Raw genomic sequence first — 20,203 nt, forward strand, 5'->3', positions numbered from 1 at the left:
GTGTCAGCTAGGGAAGGCCCAAGCCAGGAGACGGGGACTTGCGAAGAACAGCACGGAAGCACCCACTGCCTGAGTTTGTGTTCTTGTATCAGCCGTCTTCACTGCTTGCTAATAAGATATGCAAATTATCAGGGCTGTGAGATCTTCGCCGCATTTCATCTTCTGCTTAATTAGTATTTAATCGTAATCTCATTTTAATTTTTTCACACTGGCACCCTAATTAAATGTTAGAGTCTTAGTCTTAACAATTAAATTATATTGGCAAATAGAGTCTTCAGGAAACTTGACCTTTTCCAAGCCAGGGCCCTCTCTAGCCAGATGCAAATGTTAATTAGATTTCTGCAAGATGCTGCCTTGAGTCCCCTTGGTGCGCCCATTTCGGTTGTTTTCTCGTGTCGTGGCCCTTGATTCAAAGGAGGCAGACACCCACAACCAGTGAGTTGGGCCCCTGGCGGGCAGAGGTTAGCATGGAACGGCTTGTTCATGAGCCTCTGGAAGGCCAGTGAAGCTGGTTTTTCTGGGGACGGGGAGATTTGTTGAAGTTTGGTCTGAGGCCTGCAGTGCTCTTGGAAGTGGTTTCTTTTTCTTTTTCTTTAAAGATTTTATTTATTTATTTGACAGAGATCACAAGTAGGCAGAGAGGCAGGCAGAGAGAGAGGAAGGAAAGCAGGCTCCCTGCTGAGCAGAGAGCCCGATGTGGGGCTCGATCCCAGGACCCTGGGATCATGACCTGAGCTGAAGGCAGCGGCTTTAACCCACTGAGCCACCCAGGCGCCCTGGAAGTGGTTTCTTAACTCGTCCTTCTCGTTGGGTGATCTGGAGTCGTCACTGAGACCTGAGGCAGCCCTTTGTGGAGGCCACAGTGAGGTCAGGCAGTGGGGAGAGAGGGACACTGGTGGCAGTTGGGCTGGGCTTGCAGATTGTTCTGGGGTAGGAAGGTGGAGGGGATGGTTGGGGACAGACAACGCTGGGAAGAGCAACTTCCTCTTGAATGAGCCGTTGCCCGGAAGAACACCGAGCAGGAGGGTGCAGACATTCATGGCCTGGCTCTGAGAAGATCTGGACGGGCTTGACTGAGAAAAAATGCAGCCCTATCCACCTCTGACTCTCACACATAGAGCATGGCCCTGTGTTGCCCCGGCTGAGCAGGGAACATGCTGTCCTTGTTCCTAAGGGACACTGGAGACCCTGACCCATCTGTAAGCTCTGCTGGGGGCTGGCCTCTCCCTCAGCTGTCGACATAAGGTCCTGGCCTTTCCCTTGCCTGGCGTTGGTGCCCTGCACTCCTTCGTACCTCCCCTCGAGCCTTTGTTGGCAATAGGAACATAATTCTAAACCTTCTATAGAAAGGCCCCCAGCAGGCAATCCCTTAATGGCAGTAATGCCTTCACAGAAGCCTTTCTACTGTCTGGTTTTGCCCTTAAGTGTTTCCCCTTCCCTCTGAAGTCCACTGCCAGCCGTCATTCGAACTCTGTCCTTTAGCACATCAGAACACAGGTAAATTCAGTTCGACATTTACCAAACATCTCCTGTGTGCAGAGCCCTGGGCTGAGTTCAGAGAAGATGTGTCATTGTCATGATTGCCTTCGTGTTGGCTTCTTACTCTGAAGTAAGCGGGCAGAAAGCCCACCTAAGTTGCCTTTGCCTCTTCCTGCCCTCGCTGTGGAGCAGACCCCCCTGAGGCACTCTTTCCTCCCCTCCTCCTGACAGGTCTTCCGGACAGACTTGATCACAGCTATGAAGATCCCAGACTCCTGCCAGCTCAGCCCGGATGACTACTACATCCTAGCGGACCCATGGCGACAGGAATGGGAGAAGGGTGTGCAGGTGCCCGCTGGGGCAGAGGCCATTCCAGAGCCTGTAGTGAGGTAAGCCAGACAGCCCAGGCCAGGGGGCCCTAGACAGAGGAGGCTGGGGCAAGGGACCTTTGTGGCCTGTCTCTAGTCTGTCTTAGATGCTTTGGTCCCCTCAGCCACTGAAAAATTCCAGAAATACTGGTAGTCTACCTTTGAGGCAAGGGCCTGGGCTTGGGCTCAGCTCTGGAGCCAGATGGCTTGGGTTCAAATTGCCATTTCCATTCACTGTGACCTTGGGCCAGAAATGTAATCTCCCTGGGCCTCGGTTTCCTTGTCTGTGAAATGGGAGCAGTAACAATACCACTTACTTTGTATGGTGGTCGGGATGACAGGACAGCGACGCATGGGAGACACTTGGCCCAGGGCCTGGCACATACCAGTGCTGGGTAGAAATTGGCCATGGATTAGCTTGATGTCAATCCAAGTTGAGTCCCATGAATGGATCTCATCAGGGAAGTTTCCAGGCGTCTAAATAGTCTCTCAGGGCTAAGCTGTGCTATTGACTTCTTAAACCTTTTTAAGGAGTTGCGAGTGCGAGGGAGTTGAATGCTGGCACACAGCAGATGCTTAGGAAGCTCTGGCTATGACCATCCTCAGGAGGATTCCCCAACAGTGCTGGGTCAGGGCTGGGTCAGTGGGTATCCTCTCTAGGCTTTGTAGATTCTGGTCTTGTGGATCGGAGAGATCCCTGGTGTGTCTTGGCCATGGCCCTTCCTCCAGTGACAAAAGACAGACAAGTGCTGCTTTCTGCACCCTGGAAAACCCCCTAAATCTTGTCTCTGGGCCAAGGGACCTGATGCCCTGACTCCCCGGCTCACCAGCACACTAGCAGCCCGGTGGCTCTCGCTTAGGCCCATTTGACCAGGTCTGAGGCAAAGAGATCAGCCTTCATCGCCCTTGACATTAGCACCATTGCTTGCTGGCAGCCACACCTAGAGTGGCTCACAGACCCTTAGTGCCCAGCTGGTGCCAGGTCTGTGCTAGGCACAGGATTACAGGGACAAATCAGACTCTGTACCCTGCCTAGGTGCACTGTGAGGACTGGGTGCTGGGCAGAGCTCATGCTATGGCTTCTGAGGTCTGAGTGCCTGCCAGCGCTTGGTGTCAGGCTCTTTGAGAATCAGGGGAGCTCTAGGCTTCTCTAGAAGGGAGAACATGTGGAGTTTGTAGAGGGAGTGGATTCTCCACATCCCCTACCTAGGGCCAGAAACAGGGTTTAAGCTCCTAGCCAGTTTCACACCTTCATTTCACCAGACTAAGGAACTGTTATTAACCTATTTGAACCAGTTTCCTCCTCTGTAAAATGGGACTAATAATAGTAGCTGCCTAAGGGTGTGATGGGGACTACAGGAGAATACACATGGCAGGGACCCAGGCAGCAAAGGGGCGGGGCAGGCCAGCAGCTGGGGAGAGAGGTGCCTCCTGATGAGGCTTGGCCTAGCTGTCTGTCCTCCTTCCTTGACGTCAGTGTCAGGTGGTTCCAGAAACATCCAGTGGCCTGGGTAATTAATTGCAAATGCTTCCACACCAGTAGCATGGCTTCTGCCTGCCAGCTCAGTGCCTTATCTGTTGACAACAAGAACAGAGCACGTGTTCGGGCAGCTCTGGCTCAAGGAGGTGCATTCCCTGGGTATGCACGGCGCCTCTAAGCTGACAGGAGCCAGGCATCCCTGGCCTGTCCGTGCTCTCTGAAGAGGACAGACTGGAGGCAGGGCAGGCTGTTCTCAAGGAGAAGGCTCCCCTGTCTCCCTCCAGCCCAGTCCCTCCGTCTTCCTGGGGACCTCCCACTGAAAGGCCCTTATCTGGAAGCCACTGCAGCTGCCAGCACAGGCATAATTGTTACAGCCGCTCTTCTTGAGAATCTGCTGGGCTGAGCCTATTACGTTCGTCTTCTCAGTTAATTATCATACCAGCCCTAAAAGTACATCTTACTGCCCTGGTTTGATAGATGAGGAAGCTGGGAAATTCTGGGGAATTCCCTGCGTGACCGCCAGGGCCTCGGGGGCTGGGCCAGGAAATTACAAGCCCCGGGTTGCCCCTGTGAGGCCCAGAGAGAGCCTGTGCCCCAGTCATACTGGCATACTGGCTCTGGCTGCCTTTCCCCCGCTGCTACCCCAGCGCGTTCCAGCTCCCCCTTTTCATCCAGTCTTTCCTGGCCCTGGGGCAGGTCTGCCTACCTCATGGTCTGGAATTTCTCTGGGTAATGAGAACCCGTCTCACCCCCTGATGCCGAACTGAGTGATGGCCTCTGCTGCTCCCTCTCTGTGGCCAGAAGACTCAACCCAGGGCAAAGCCAGCCTCTGGTACAGGTGTCATCTTTTTGGAGTAGACACCCTCCCCCAGGTCCCAGCCCCGCCGTCCACTTCCTGCAGCTGACCTCTGCCCTGCCGGCTACAGCTGAGACGGTGTCCTTAGCCTGGGGTCAGATAAGCCCACGCCTGGGAAGAGACCTTCTGCCAGAGCCAGAGAGGCGTCACGGAGGAAGCTTAGGGCCCCAGGAAGCACAGAAAATGCCTTCTCTGACAGGAGCCCCTGAACCCTAGATTCTTCGAGAAAGAAAGGAACGTGATCTTGGCTCCAAGGTGTCTGGCCAGGTGGCAGCGGAGTGACCACACAGGTGTAGCGTGAGGCCAATAGGTCATGAGGCAAAGCTTAGATCCAAAACCTGGCTGAGCCTGCTCTGGGGGCACAAACAAAGCGGAGTCAAGACAAAAGTAATCTATGTTTTTAAAAGAATATATTAATTGCAATAAGACCCTCAGGGGACTTTGTAGGACTGAGAGTATCAGTACTGCATCCATTTGGAATGATCTGTTTTTCAGGAGGATGGGGGAAGTCAAACCATTAGTGGTTACCTGAGGCTTCCTTCATCTTGGCCTCCTACGTGGGACAAGGTGGAGCCAAGCACTTTCCCTTGCTCCTTGCGCCCTTCAACCTCCTCCGACCCTCCCCTCCTGGTCTGCAAGCCGTTTTTGCTTCCCTTTCTCCTCCATCCTTCTTGCCCCTCTGGCTGACACGTGCCAACCACTGGAGCCCAGGAGTCCTCCCCACAGCTCAGCCACGTCTCTGTGCCACTGTGCCTTCCCCTCCCCAGTCTGCACTGAGTCCCAGCCCCTGGCAGCCCTGCCTTCAACCCCAGGAGGCCTCTCGGGCAAGTGAGGGGCCTCTCAGCCCTGGCAGGGCTGGCCAGATGGAAACCAGGCTCCGCAGCGATAACCATGGCAACCGGTGGGGGGTGGGAAGAGCTGGCATTTTGAACTGGCATCGGGAACTCAGGGGCAGCACACAGCTGAGCCAAGAGGGGAAACTGGGCCCTCCCAAGGCAAAAAGCCCTCCTATTCCATTTCAGAAGGAGGAAAGTGATATCCAGAGGACTTAAAATACGCACTCAAGCACCTGTAGGGCTTGCTGTGTGCCAGGCACTGTTCTCAGAGCTTTACACATATCCGTCCATTTTACCCCTGCCAGCCATAGAAGGTAAGTACTGTTACTGCTAGGTTACTTTTTTGGATGAGGTCACTGGGCCTAGAGAAGTTAAGCAGCTTGCCCAGATCGCACACTGAGTGGTAGGTCAGAGGGTGCCTGGCAGGCTTAGTCGGTAGAGCATGTGACTCTTATCTTGGGGTCGCAAGGTCGAGCCCTACATTGGGGCTAGGGTTTACTTAAAAGAAAATAGCGGATCAGGACTTTGAGTCCACATTCTGCAGCTAGGACCCTTCCCAGCTGCCTCAGGGAGAGACGTGGCCCACGGGAGGGCCGCGCTGGAGTGTGGTCCTGGGAATGTAATAGGCATATCTTTCTGTCCAGGAGAGGAGGCCTCCATCTTGCACTGAGGGTGGGGGCACCACTGTGAGAGACTGACGGCTCAGGTTATGTCGTATCTGGGGAGGGAGACCTTTTCTGTGGAGAGGGCCATCCTGCACTGCAATACTGTACCCCCCAGGTAAGGCACCTTCTCACTCTAGAGGAGGCCTAGCCTCACGTCCCCTTGTGGAGATGTGGGAAAAATCCCTGGCCTCCCATCCAGCCTTGAGGGGTATATGCTAAAGGACCTGAAGCCTTACTGACTCTACCCCACTTCTCCCAAAGTGCCTGGCACAGAGCATTGCCCAGGAGAGCGTATGGACTGCCTGTTGGATAGCCCCAGGCAGGGCAGATCTAGCTGAGCCCAGATGCCCTCATGAGAGGACCAGGAGAGGTGTGCTATGGGCAGGATGGATGTTTACGGGATGTGCAGGACAGTGGGACAGCACCCACTCCCAATCCACATTCTGTCCTTTGGTCTCCTCTCCTGCTTACCCATAGTCCTTGGAGTCTCTGCAGGTGGGCAGGCAGGACAAGGTAGTATTAGGAGGTGACCTCAAAGTCTCACATTTCACTTGCCCACCAGCTCCTCAGCTGGGCTGGCCAACTCACTGGAGGTCCCCAGACCCAGTGAGGGTGGCAGGCTGAGGGTCCCTCCCCTCACGTTACCCTCTCTTGATTTCCTAGGATCCTCCCGCCGCTGGAAGGCCCCCCTACCCAGGTGTCCCCTAGCTGCTCTGAACTTGGCGAGGGCTCCCAGCCTGATTGGCCTGGGGGCAGCCGCTATGACCTGGACGAGATTGATGCCTACTGGCTGGAGCTCATCAACTCGGAGCTCAAGGAGATGGGTAGGTGACCTGCCAGGCTGAGAGCGGGATTGGGGCAGGCCAGGCAGAGTTTTCTTCCAAATGGCAGCATTCTCACCCTCAGAAGGGCAGTGCCCACTACAAGGCTTTGGCACTGCATGGATATGAGAGAAAGTCCCTACCACATTACTGATCAGAGAACTTGTTTGGGGTCTCTGTGCTTCATGTGCTGTAACTGTCAGGTGGGAACAATAATGGCCTGTCATTTGCAGAGTTCTTGAGGATATTATCGGTAAGCCTGTTACGCAGAGATTAAGTGAGCACATAAGTGAGGCTAGGATGATAGATGGGGTGTGGGGTCAGTTAGTAGGGGCCTCCTGACTGGAGCCCACCAACATGTCCTAGGATGGTTCCCCCCCCCCCATATATGCAGCTCAGGCAGTGGATTGCCCATGCATGCAGCTGCATCCCAGAGATCCTTCCATGTTGTCCACATGTACACACATGTGTGGTCACAAGCAGGCTGTCTAAAGTCAGAAGAGCAGGACCAGCCCCCAGGGGTGTGTGATATTGAATGGTCCAGCCCATCCCGTTTCCAGATGATGGCGCTGAGGCCCATGACAGTGGATGCGTTTTCCCAGGTCATACAGCGGACAAGTGGAGCCCCCTCCATACACCTGTCCTGACAACCCAGGCTCTTAACACCGTCCCCTGCTGTCCTCACAGAGAGGCCAGAGCTGGACGAGCTGACGCTGGAGCGTGTGCTAGAGGAGCTGGAGACCCTGTGCCACCAGAATATGGTACGGGCCATCGAGACTCAGGAGGGGCTGGGCATCGAGTATGATGAGGACGTTGTCTGTGACGTGTGCCGCTCTCCCGAGGGCGAAGATGGCAACGAGATGGTCTTCTGTGACAAATGCAACGTCTGCGTGCACCAGGTGGGCATCCCCTCTGTCCCACCCCCATCCTCACCTGCTGCCAGCAGCTGATCATCCTGGTCCTTGCTGGAGGGACGCCAGAGACCCACGGCTGCAGGCCCCCAGAAAGCAGGACGAGGGAGGAAGAAGGGAATGGAGTGAGTGCCCCAGGGCTCAGCGCTGTCCCCAGACTTGAGTAAATGCCCGCTGGGTGGTCTTTCCATCCTTTTCCTGGGGGCCTCGCTCCGACTCTCCACCCTGAACTCCCTGACCCCCTGCTCCTCCTCCCCTCTGGCCTGAACTGAGGAAGAGGCTTCACAATGCCGTGATAGAAAGCAAAGCCTCGAGCTAGGCTGCCTGATTGCAAATTGTGGCCTTGCCCTTTACAATCTCTGTGACCTTGGGTAATATCTTAATCTCTCTGGGCCTCTGCTTCCTGAACTCTAAATAAAAATAAGTCGTTGGGAGGATTCAGTTATTCCTAGGAGTTCTTTGCTTAGAACAGTATAGTACAAGCTACAAGTATTTACTACTGCTGATCTTACAAACCAGGTGTGTTGCCAGACATGCTCTCCCTCTTCATCTTGAACCCAAACCTCCCAGGTTTTAGGCATCTCTGGGCCTTACTTGCAGAAGACTTGACTGGAACCTAGTGGACCCATGCTAGCCCTGACTTGAACACACACTACTCCTTAGCCATCGCTGCTGGAAGAGCTCCTGGGGAGCTCAGAGGCATTGGACCCCTCATTCATTCATGTCCCTTATACGTAGTAGCTCATAGGTTCGTAAGCCCTAGGCATGACTGTGAAGGAGCCCCCTTCACAAATCTCTGAACAGAGAAGAATGCTCAGGGCCTTGTCCTCAGGCAGCATACAAACCCAAATTTGTGTCCAACTTCTAGGAGCTCATGGACACTTCTGAAGTCCAACACTTACTAGGAACCTCTGACCAAGATGACTTTCCTCCCAACAGAGGGCAGAGCTGAGCCCTTCTGCGGAGGACTGGAGTCTTGGCCTTAGAATCCGTCCAGAGGCCTCCTTGCCAGAGCCTGCTAGCAGTGGGGTTCTGTAGCTCCTCACATGGGCTGGCCGGGGGCTGTTTGCAGCTGACTCCCCACCAGATGTAGATGGTGACCACCCTGCTCTCTCCCCAGGCATGCTACGGGATCCTCAAGGTGCCCACGGGCAGCTGGCTGTGCCGGACATGTGCCCTGGGTGTCCAGCCAAAGTGCCTGCTCTGCCCCAAGCGAGGAGGAGCCTTGAAACCCACCAGAAGCGGGACTAAGTGGGTGCACGTCAGCTGCGCGCTGTGGATTCCTGAGGTGGGCAGATTGGGGCGGGGGGCGGCCCTGGGGAAGTGGAGCATAGAACTCAGGGAGCAGAGCACTGAGAAAGAAGCAGGCTTCTGTAAAAAGGGGTGTCTCGTTTGGCACCTGAGAGGAACTGGGGCAGCAACCCGTAGAGAGCTTTGCCTGTGGGCTTGGGTAGAGCTCAGGTGGTGGTTTCCATGGGTAGGTGGGATTGTGGGCCTGGGGGACCCAGGGGATAGGTCTGAGAGCTGAGCAGAAGTCAGGCAGCAGAACAGAGGGGAAAGTGTGTTATGGGTTCCTCGAAATCCAGGCAGTGGTTCCAGCCAACATCAGGCTCCTTGCTTAAAACAAAAATAAGCCAGCTGACCTAAAAGGAGATCAGGCAGTCTGGCAGAGAGCTAATTAGAAGTGGATGGTGGGCCTGCTACCACGGCTGTGGTTCGGATGGAGGAGTTGACCTGGGTCTGAGTCTAGGTGGTGGGGGACCATGGGTGACAGGCCAGGCCACTGTGACTTAGTGAGTCACCAGAGCACTGAGCCCCTGGAAGGTCATCCTGTTTTATTTGAAATAGGAAATGCTGACATTCACCAGAGTTTCTGCCCCAGCCCTGCTGTGTGCCCCAACTTGGAATATGGCCCCCCTCCGTTGCTGCCTGTGCCTGCAAGCAAGCTAGGTGGCCCTTTCAGCAGGGGTCCTTCCCCTTCTTGGGCTTCAGTCTGAAGGCTCTTACAGGGACCCCCACTGTCGGCTTCTTTGGTGATTGTGGTTGTGTTGACAGTGGTATCTTGCTTCCAGAGCAGCTCTTCAAAGCTGGGACTACCTCTGAGTGGGCCCTGGCCTGGGCACTACAGAGACAGAACTAGCAAGAGCTCTTCCTCACCATGGGGGCCCTGTGGTTCAGGACCTCTGGACAGGAGCCCTTCTGCCATCTTAGGCATGGACAGTGGGGAGGCAGATGGATTCCCTGGGGCTGAGGGGTGGGCTGTGCCCAGGAGAGTTAAATAATGGTTGTTGGCTTGTCCCCGTAGGAGGGACAGGCAGGACTAAATAAAGGCACATCCCCAGTGCCCAGGCAAGCCCTGGAGGAGAAGAGATGCTGCCTCCTTGAGGCCTTAGTTGCTGACCAGAAATGTAAACTAAATAAACACATGTTCTAATAAGAACTCCAAAGGTGCTAGTACGGAAGGGGTGACATACAGAAGCCAGGGGGATGCTGCATATACTCATCTATGTGTGCATCTGCATGCACGCACTTGCGCGCGTGCACACACACACATTCTATAGCCTCCCTGCCTCAAGGCCCACACCGCCACAGGCACATACACACACTCAGCTACACGGACTGATGTGCACTCTCATACATAGTCACAAACAACTTAAGACTAGTCATAGGTGAGCAAACACTAGTTTACTTACTTCCTGGTCAGCTTAGGATTCGGGCTGTCGCACTGCCCTGTGTGCCCACTGCCTGGTTTTGGCAGATAGCTCCCTTCTGGGGGATCATTAGAGGCAAGCTGGGGAGGAGAGGCCTGATGCAGCTCCCTGTCTCCTGCCCAGGTCAGCATTGGGTGCCCAGAGAAGATGGAGCCCATCACCAAGATCTCGCATATCCCCGCCAGCCGCTGGGCTCTGTCCTGCAACCTTTGCAAGGAGTGCACGGGCACCTGCATCCAGGTACGAGGTCCTTCACCCTGTGGCTGTCCAGGGACTTCTGACATCAAACGTAACATGTGGGAGGGGCAGGAAACACTCCTCCTCCAGCTGAGCTAACAGGCTCTCCCCATGCAGAGCCAGGCTATGGCAGTCTCTCCATAGCAGGGGGTCCCAAATTCTGGCATGCAGCAGTATTATCTGGGGGGCTTGTTAAGACAGAATTGCTGGGCCTATCCCCCAGGGTCCTGATTCAGTAGATCTGGAATGGGCTGAGAATTTGCTTTTCCAGCAAGTTCCCAGATGATGTGATGCTGCTGGTTTTGGGGTTGGAAAATGGGGGTTCATTTTTTGTCCTCATTTTCCTAGCAACAGTTGTCATTGCAGACACTAGATGTACTTCCACCCATTTTTAAGACTTTCAAAATGACTTGTGCGTGCAACATAAAGGTTCATTAATAGTTGGGTGGGGTATTGCTGAAATGTTTATGAGCGGCCCACAGCCATCTTCCAAGGCTAGGGGAGAGTAGCAGACCCTGAGTTGGCCCCAGCTGCCTGGGCAAGAGAAGGAAGGGGTCCACTTCCAGCCCCTCTTCCCAGAGGACAAAGGAGACGCACAACTCCCCATCTTAGTTCATGCTGTGGAAGGGAGACAGTGACCGACCATCACCAGCCTCTTTTTTTTTTTTTTTTTTTTTTAAGATTTTATTTATTGATTTGACAGAGAGAGATCACAAGTAGACAGAGAGTCAGGCAGAGAGAGAGAGAGAGAGGGAGAGAGGGAAGCAGGCTCCCTGCTGAGCAGAGAGCCCGATGTGGGCCTCGATCCCAGGACCCTGAGATCATGACCTGAGCCGAAGACAGCGGCTTAACCCACTGAGCCACCCAGGCGCCCCCATCACCAGCCTCTTTATTCTAATTCTTCTTGTTCCAAAGTCGTTTTACCCACACAGTCATGCAGCTTATCCTCAAGGGTTGTCAAATCACCTGACTGTTCATCTCCCTGGAATATGTATGGTGCTGAACCCCATTTCAGGCTCCCCTAGAACTCCCCCTTCCCATTTACCAGAGCTCCTTCCATATCCGCAGGATGTTGGGCGTCCGTGCCACCTTAGGTCGGATCTCACCCGGAGCCTGGATTCTCAGGAACCTCTTCCCTCCTCTCAGGGCTCCCCTTGTGCCTGACACTTCCCCTCCTCTCCCTCCAGTGTTCCATGCCTTCCTGCGTCACCGCGTTCCACGTCACATGCGCCTTTGACCATGGCCTGGAAATGCGGACTATCTTAGCAGACAACGACGAGGTCAAATTCAAGTCGTTCTGCCAGGAGCACAGTGACGGGGGCCCCAGGGGGGAGCCCACTTCCGACCCCGCGGAGCCCAGCCCGGCTGGCGAGGACCTGGAGAAGGTGACCGTGCGCAAACAGCGGCTGCAGCAACTGGAGGAAGACTTCTACGAGCTGGTGGAGCCGGCCGAGGTGGCTGAGCGGCTGGAGCTGGCTGAGGCGCTGGTGGACTTCATCTACCAGTACTGGAAGCTGAAGAGGAAAGCCAACGCCAACCAGCCGCTGCTGACCCCCAAGACCGACGAGGTGGACAACCTGGCCCAGCAGGAGCAGGATGTCCTCTACCGCCGCCTCAAGCTCTTCACACACCTGCGGCAGGACTTGGAGAGGGTGAGTGGCCCCGGCTCTGGCCCGCTGTCCAGCCTGCCTACCCAGGGGATGTCCCGGGAGCCTTTCCACCCCGTGCGCTCTGCCTTGCAGCAGCCACGGCTCTCCAGGACTCAGACGGCGCGCTCTGGCCAAGGGACTGAGGGCCTCTGGTTCTGTAACAGGGCGGGGCTGTCTGCTGTGGGGCAGAAGAGGGGAGCATCTGGCCCTTGGGTCTCTGAGCCCCTCTTGTCCCTACCTTTTTATAGGTGAAGGGGTGGGGGCCCTGCCAGGGTCCTGCAGCTAGAGGGCATCAGAGCTGGGCCATAGTCCAGGCTTCCAGCTTCTGCTGGCCTCTGTCCCCATTTGTGGCCTCTGTGAGCCATGCCTATTCCCAGCACGTGCGTTTCTGCTCGGGATCCGAGGCCAGGGAGGAACTGGGAGTCATAGCAGTTTGGATCAACCCGACGAACACGTGCTGGGCCAGGGCAGGGAAGACAGGTGTTAATGTGGGGTGCAGGGCCATGCAGGTGGGCCGAGACATAGTGGCCTGTGTGGAGAGAAGAAGGGAGCTCAGTGGATGGGCCATGATGTGTGTGGAAACTGTGGAATGTTTTAAGCAGGGACTGTCCCTCTCTGGCTGCAACTTCCAAACACTCACCCTGGTGAAGGAATTGTGGGGCCTGTGGGGCCTGCAGCAGATGGATGGCCCAAACCCCCCAGCTGTGTGCTGGGAGACAGGGCGTCTGGGTGTGGTGCAAGGTGGTAGTCCTGGGAGCTGAGTCACATGAGGAGACACATGGCTTCTGGGTGAGCTGTGGTGGTTGAAGGGTAGTGAGAGTTGCTTTCCTGGAGCAGTGGAGGCCCCCCAAAGCTTCAATTCCCTTCTACTCCCCCAGAAAAGAGGTGAGGAGTTTCCACCTTCTTTGGGGAAGCCCTCGAACTCGACTCTTCTTTCCCACTGTGTTACCTCCGTTGCTACCACCAGGTTGGAGGCAACCCAAGGATGAAACAGGATGGTCTCTGAACCATCCTGGTGCTGTTCCAGCCCCTCGTCTTTGGGACATTCAGTCCGAGGGTTCCAGAGCACGTGAGATCATGTCACATTGTCTTCCGTGTGTGGCACAGAGACACATGCCTATCCTTGCCCCAGGTCTTGTTAGGAGACTGCCCTGTGTGGTCATGTTCAGGGGGCTTTGTGTGACCTGAGGCCGCTGCTTATCTTAGGTCCATCTCTGTTGGCAAGTCTATAAAATGGGTAGAACAACTTGGCAGGTGTTCTGCTATATTGGGGAAAACGTGAGATGGAGATGCTGAAACTGGGCCCGGTTTGCCCTATCTCCATCAGCCTCATCCTCTCCCTGGAGCACCAGTCAAGGGGAAACGTCCCTGCTGACCTGGGAGGGGGCTTACTGCCTGGCAGCTGGCAGGTGGAGAGTGGGGACAGCAGATGTCCCTGGCTCCAGCCAGGCCAGAGGGCAAGGCCATCTATGTTGTAGCCACCACTTCCTGGGCAGCCCAGTGTCCTGTCTCATGTGGCAGTGGCATCAAGTATATGAGGACATGGAGTACTTTCAGAGACCAGAGCTGCCTCCAGAGTTGTCCTCGGGCCACCCCTGACTCTGCACCCTCCAGGGCTCCAGCGCTCACACCTTGCTTTTACTCCTGCTGTTTCCCAGATGACCCCTCAGGTGTGATCTCCCTAGGGTCTGTGCTGGTCAGCCCACAATCTGGCTCCAGCTGGGCAGTGTAGGAGAAGCCAGGAGGCAGGTGACTTATTTAATCATCATCCTAGGAAAAGAGACAAAGTAATTTCTGCTGGCCCTAATGAGCAGATGAGAAAGCTAGGGGTCTGGAAGGGTCTGGAAGATGAATGACAAGGAGCCTTTGAGGAAAGTGTGTTTTCTAGGGTATGACTTGAATTTGGACCTGAATGGAGGGGAGAGGTGGGAGGTTTATTGTAAGGAGAGCTGTTGCCTTAACCTCCTGTTCTCTACACTTCCTGAGCAAAAGCATCCTTTTATCAATCCCCCCAACCTCTGGACCTCACTGTCAGCTGGTACAGCTGTGGCCAGGAGCCAAGGTCAAGGGCTAGGATGCCAGAAGTTCCCAGGCAACCAGAGCTGCCATGCAGACACCTTTGGGAAAGGGACAGAGCCCTCCAAAGTCAGGTGTGAATCCGCCTACTCTTCCTCCAGGAAGAGGGGGCAGGGCTGACTTTTCAGGGCTTGGGAGGGCCCCCATCAAAATGCTTGTCCAGCAGCCCCTGAGCAGAACTGGCGGGCAGCAGCTGAGAACAAAGTGAGGGAGTGCACAGCCTTAGCCGGCCAAGGAGAGACTGCCAGACTGACCCCTCCGGGTCTAGCCTTGGGGCCTTTCACAGCCATGCATTGGTGGCTTGTGTGAGTGAGCAGGGCTGAGAGCTCTGCCACAGGGGGATGCTTTCTGTGGAGACCCATGACTGTTGGTGGCCTGGCCATGGCCCATTGCCAACGGCCGAAAGGAGCCAGCCTCTGACTGGGCACCAGGCCAGCTTGGGGGCCAGATGCATCAGGGACCAGGGTTGGGGTTGAGACGAAGCCTTGGGCAGCCTGGGTTTGCATCCAGTTCTGGCATTTCCCAGCTGTGTGTCTTCTGAGTTTCGGTTTCCTTTCTGTAAAATGGGAATAAGGAGCCAACTGACCTTGGCGTCATAGCGAAGGTGGGAGCACAGTGACCTCTGCTGTCCACCATGGTTATAGTTGCTGTCTGGCTCTTAGAAGAGTGGGCTGCTTGGAGAGGAGCCCTGTGGAGGACTGAGCACACAGGCCCTGTGCAAGGACCTGGGGAGGAATCACAGAACATACTCCCTGATCGCCGTGTCCCCCAAGGCCAGGCAGGGGTTTTGCTGAGAGAAGCAGAAGCCAGGGCCGTGCTGCCGCCACTAGCCTGAAGTCCCATTTTATGGTCGGCTTGGAAGATGTGTGTTCCTAAAATCTCAGCCGCAGGCCGTGGCCCCAACAGGCTGCTCAGGAAGGCACGGCCGCTGTGGGCTCCCGGAGTTATTCACAGCTGACACAAAAATCGCAGCACTGATGAGCAGCCTGTCAACGCCGCCTGGTGTGCCCTAGCAACCATGCCAGCGGCTTGGGCTGCATGGGGCTCCATGCCTGTGGCTCTGGGTCTGGTTACCAGGAGTTTGCTTAAGAACATGACCTGGCTTGGGAAAGAGGGGAGAGCTCTCAGACACTCGCCCCCCTCCCTGAGGAAAGACCTGTGGGATCTCCCCAAGGCCACACTTCTGATACTCTCCCACACTCGCCACCCACCCACTTCCTTGTCAGGTCAGTCATACCCCATCTCCTCTGTCCTCAGTACCCGGACTTGTTCTCGTTGGCCTCCTACCAAAGCCTGCCTTGTGCCCCAGAACTATAGCCCCTCAACCCCTCTATCGCCCATTTCTAGCACATTGCCAACCCACTCATGTCCTCACTCCACTGAAACCTGGTCACCCCCTCACCTCACTGCCCCATCAGTAACCCTGCAACCTCGAATCCCCCTACTTGCCCACAGCCTCCTGTCTCCCTGCTCCGTTCTGCAGCCCCCCCTTGGCTGTCCCCCGTTTTCTTTAGCCCCACCCCATTTGGCTTGCTGCCCATGCCCTTGCCACTGTGTGAAGGCCACATACCTGGCAGAGGCCCACCTATTAGCAATCCCATTGTGCTGAGCAGCAGGTAAACCTCACCAAGGTTCCTGTCAGCCAGCCTTGTTCTGTGATGTTCTGGGCTCCCCAGCCCAAACACTCCTCGTCTGTACCCCTATTTCATCTTACTCCGGGCTTCCCCCTTCTCAGCCCTCAACCTCACTTCTGTGCCTCAGACAAGAGGCAGCCCTCCAACTTCTGGCCGTGGAGCCCTCTGTTGGTTCTCTCCCCTTTCTCCTTATCCTCCCTTCCCCCAGTGTACACCCTGCAGCACAGGAGTCATCCTTTTCTTTAGGCCCACTCAGTCTCCAGGATTTGAGTCTGTTTCACCTTCTCCCATCTCTGAAAACACATCCTCCCTCCCCATTGTCCCTCTAGTCCTGGAACCCGCTACTACCCCCATCCCCATCCTCCCTTTCCTGTCTTCCCTCACTGCTCTTAATTCCTTGCTTCCCATTCTGGCCAGGCTCCTGCCACCACCATATTCCATAACTATCCACCAAGGCCACCAGTAGCTTCCACCTTCCATCTTCTCATGGCCACTACACCATCCTCATCCTCCAGCGTTCTCAGCCATGGTAGCCACTGTCAGACATACCTTTGGTCTTAAAATAGATTTCTTTTGGATACTCTGACCACATCTTCCCTTAATACTTATTCTCCTGCTTCCTGTGAATACTTCTTGGCCCCAGGGATCATCAGTTCACCACACTCAGGGGGACTTCTCAGTGCTCTGCTCCATGGCTCTGCTCCCCCTCAGGAGGCTGGTCCAGCCCACACCTCCCTTCTGGGCTCCAGCATCTCATGCCCAGCACACCCAGGTCCAAGCCTGCTCCCCCCACAACCTCCCTAGTCTCCACAGATGCCTCAGCACTAGTCTAGTCTAGCTCAATATAACTAGCCAGAAGCCTTCCCTGCCCCTCCCCTCTCCTCACCCATACTCAGGTTCACTCTGTAAAATTTGCTGATAACTGCAACAATTTCATCAAAATAGAAAGGCTGTTTTTATGACCAATCCCTAGTTTGGGGGGACTTTGCAACTTGATTGATTTTTTTCTTTAAGATTTTATTTATTTATTTGACAGAGACCACAAGTAGGCAGAGAGGCAGGTGGGGTGGGGGGAAGCAGGCTCCCAGCTGAGCAGAGAGCCCAATGCAGGGCTCGATCCCAAGACCCTGAGATCATGACCTGAGCCAAAGGCAGAGGCTTTAACCCACTGAGCCACCCAGGCGCCCCTCTGATTTTTTTTTTAAGATTTTATTTATTTATTTGGGGGGGGGAGAATAGCTGGGGATGGGGAGAGGGAAAGGGAGAAGCAGGCTCCCTGCTGATCAAGGAGCTCCATGTGGGGCTCAATCCCAGGACCCTGAGATGATAACCTGATCTAACATCAGACACTTAACCAGACTGAGCCACCCAAGCGCCCCTCACTCCCATTTTTTTCTAAGAGAACTTTTTATGTTTATAATCAGAAAAAAAAAACAGTAATGACATTGTAAGGAACTTGATAGGTCGGATGAGCTTCTACGGTATCAATATTTGGTCCCCAAAAGCCGTCACAGGAGAGGAATGCTCCATTCGGTAAAATTAAGTATGGAACCAACAAACGGGTTTTTTTGTTTGTTTGTTTGTTTGTTTGTTTGTTTTTAACCAACAGTCTTGAGAGAAATTAGAGAATTAGTTGGTGATTCCAGGGTGAGGGGGCAGCAGGGAGTCCCGTCCCGACCAGTGTGTAGGCATTATTGAGATTCTCACAGGAAGAAGCATTCCTATCTTCTACAGCGAGAGTCTCTAGGTATCGGTGATTGTGTAGTGTACCTTATCAGGAGGAAAAACTCAGCATTTACCTACAATATATTATACTTTTTCATGTCTTGTTCATATCTACCACTGTATATTAAGAAGCAGACATAATCAGAATTTCTCACAGGACCAGAAATACTCTGGTGGGGGCTCTTGTCTGGCTCCATCAGTAGAGTGTGTGACTCTTGATCTCAGGGTTGGGAGTTCCAGCCCCACGCTGGGTATGGAGGTCACTTAAAAATAAAATATTAAACACACACACACACACACACACACTCACACCAGTAGATATTTTAATGTCTTTTTCCTATACTGTGATGAACTAACTCAGTAGCCTGTGCAGCTCACTTTGGAGGTGCTTGGCTGAGGGTAGTAACTTTCAGATTAGGTAGTGCTATATAAAATGTGTATTTGAGGAACCAACCCCCAGAGACTTTGCTAATCTCCCAAGCCTGGGAATCTGTGTGGGTTTTTGTTTGTTTGTTTGTGTAAGTACGCTGCACACCCAGTGTGGAACCCAACACGGGGCTTGAACTCACAACCCCAAGACTAACACCTGAGCTGAGATCAAGTCAGATACTTAAATGACTGAGGCCACCCAGGCTCCCCACTAGGAATCCGTGGGGTTTTTTTTGTTTTTGCTTTTAATATTTTATTTATCCACTTGACAGAAAGAGAGAGAAAGCACGAGCAGGGGAAGCTGCAGGCAGAGGCAGAGGGAGAAGCAGACTCCTGGCGTAGCTGGGATCCTGATGTGGGACTCAATCTCAGGACCCTGAGATCACAGCCTGAGCTGAAGGCAGACACGTAACCAACTGAGCCACACAGGTGCCTTGGGAATCCGTGTTTTTAACCAGCTACCCAAGGGACTCTGATGCTGGTAATTCATTTGGGTTTGCTTTAAGAAACCCTTTTGTAAAAGATAAAAGACCAAAAAAAGTCTGTATTTTAATAGGAAGTTCTTAAGTGTTGGTTTCTTTGAGAGGGACATCTGCAGTTCTGAGCCTCAGGTCATCTTTAGAAGTTAGTGTTAAGAGTAAAGTTTGAGAATGACATATTTGGTAAATTTTTTTAAAGCTATACCTTGACTGATCTGTGTTTTAGGTTGAACGTGTTGACTGGTTTGTTTTCAGGCCTCCAAAGTATCCATGAATCTGTCCACCTCTCTTCATCCCCAATGTCCCCATGCACACCAGGCCGTGCGACTACCAGGAGGGAAACAGTCTAGGATACAGGGAGAATAATGTTGGGTTGCTTGGATGCAGTGGACAAGGAAGGTCTTTTGGAGGTGACAGTTGAGCCAGGACCTAAAGGACAAGGTCCAGCCTTGGAAAGAGCCTCAAATATATACAAAGGTCCCAAGGAAGAAAGGGGTTGGACTCAGAAAGGACAAGACTGGAAGGCTGTGGGACATGGGCTGTGAGGTGCCTGGGGGAGGTCAGATTGGGCAAGGCTTTGGACTTGGCTCTGATTTTTTTTTTTCTTAAGTGTCATAGGAAGCTGTGTTCATTTCCTAGGCCTTCTATAACAGAGCATTACAAACTTGAAGTCTTAACAGAAATGTGTTTTCTTACAGTTCTAAAGACTCCAAGTCCAGGATCAGGGCGTTGTCAAGGTTGATTCTGTCTAGAGGCTCTGAGGGAGGATCTGTTCCAGGCCTCTCTCCTAGCTTTTGATTCCCAGCAATTCTTAGCATTTCTTGACTTGTAGACCCCCGATTCCATCTATCCCTCTGTTGTCACGTGGCATGCTTTCTATACTTCTTCACATGGTCTTCATGTGGCCTTTTATAGGAATACCAGTCACTAGATTTAGGGTTCATTCATATCCGGTATGACCTCATCTTAGCTGATCATATCTGAGATTCCACGTGAACGTAAAATTTGGCAAGGGGCACTGTTCATCCTGGTAGGAAAACCAGTGGGGGTGTTAAGGGGAGGGGGATTTTATATTTCAAGAAGACGGTCTGAGATAGCTGAAGGGTCAGGATGCCTGCCTGTCCTGGTGGAGTTGATATGGTGACCAGAAGTGGAGGGAGCTAATAGGAATGAGGTTCACTAGGGACTAATGGGGCGTGCTGATGGACTGGCTCTGGGGGCAGGTGAAGAGGAGCTAGGTCCTGAAGGGTGACTCTAGGTTCTCAGCACTTACACCCCACCCCGCCATCCCCAGCAAAGTCCCTCCTCAGATCCCCTCGGCCTGGCTCAATTGGGTAAAGCCTGGCACACTAGCCACAAGGTCTCGCCCTGCCTCTCCCCTGTCTGGCCTTGTTTGCCCTTGTGCATGATCATCTCTCACTTGGCCTGGCTTCCCCTTTGTGCAAGAAGCCTTCTCACCACCCCAGGTCTGCATCGGGTTGCCTTGTCCTGTCAATACTTGCTCTACATCTTTCTGCCCTGCTAGGCAGGAAGCCCTCAGAAGAAAGGGATCTCCCCAATGGCGCTGTGCACCGCTGAGCCCAGGGCCCAACACCACCTGAGTTCCCAGAGCCACAGCTGGTGTTCAGGGATATGTGGCTACGAGGAGGTCCTGAGGAAGTCCAGGATTTGAGAGGAAGCAAGGGCTCTTAGGCAGGACCAGGTGGCTGCCCCTTAGGGAGGTATGGGCCATGGATGGCCTGTGTCCAGGGTCTAGGCTAGGTGCACTTAGCAGTATGGAGTGCTGTTTGGAGTTCCTGCAGAGCCTGGCATTTCTGGGATCTCTTCCACTGCTAGGTTCAGGAAGG

General features: G+C 53.9%; 1 protein-coding gene across 18 annotated transcripts in view; it reads left to right on the forward strand.

Annotated features, from left to right (window-relative positions):
- The window catches only part of JADE2 (jade family PHD finger 2), a 52,898-nt gene that overhangs the window by 22,674 nt on the left and 10,021 nt on the right, over positions 1-20,203 (forward strand). For 16 of the 18 annotated variants that reach the window (XM_032837695.1, XM_032837700.1, XM_032837692.1 and 13 more), the window contains 6 exons: positions 1,711-1,868; positions 6,348-6,508; positions 7,193-7,404; positions 8,537-8,704; positions 10,251-10,367; positions 11,552-12,016. In XM_032837695.1, the coding sequence (XP_032693586.1) occupies positions 1,711-1,868; positions 6,348-6,508; positions 7,193-7,404; positions 8,537-8,704; positions 10,251-10,367; positions 11,552-12,016 (1,281 nt within the window). The remainder of the gene's footprint in view (positions 1-1,710; positions 1,869-6,347; positions 6,509-7,192; positions 7,405-8,536; positions 8,705-10,250; positions 10,368-11,551; positions 12,017-20,203) is intronic. The other 2 variants (XM_032837701.1, XM_032837704.1) reach the window with 2 other exon arrangements.

The sequence above is a fragment of the Lontra canadensis genome, unplaced genomic scaffold, assembly GCF_010015895.1.
Source record: "Lontra canadensis isolate GAN:19392208 unplaced genomic scaffold, GSC_riverotter_1.0 scaffold99, whole genome shotgun sequence".
In the NCBI taxonomy this organism is placed as follows: Eukaryota; Metazoa; Chordata; class Mammalia; order Carnivora; family Mustelidae; genus Lontra; species Lontra canadensis.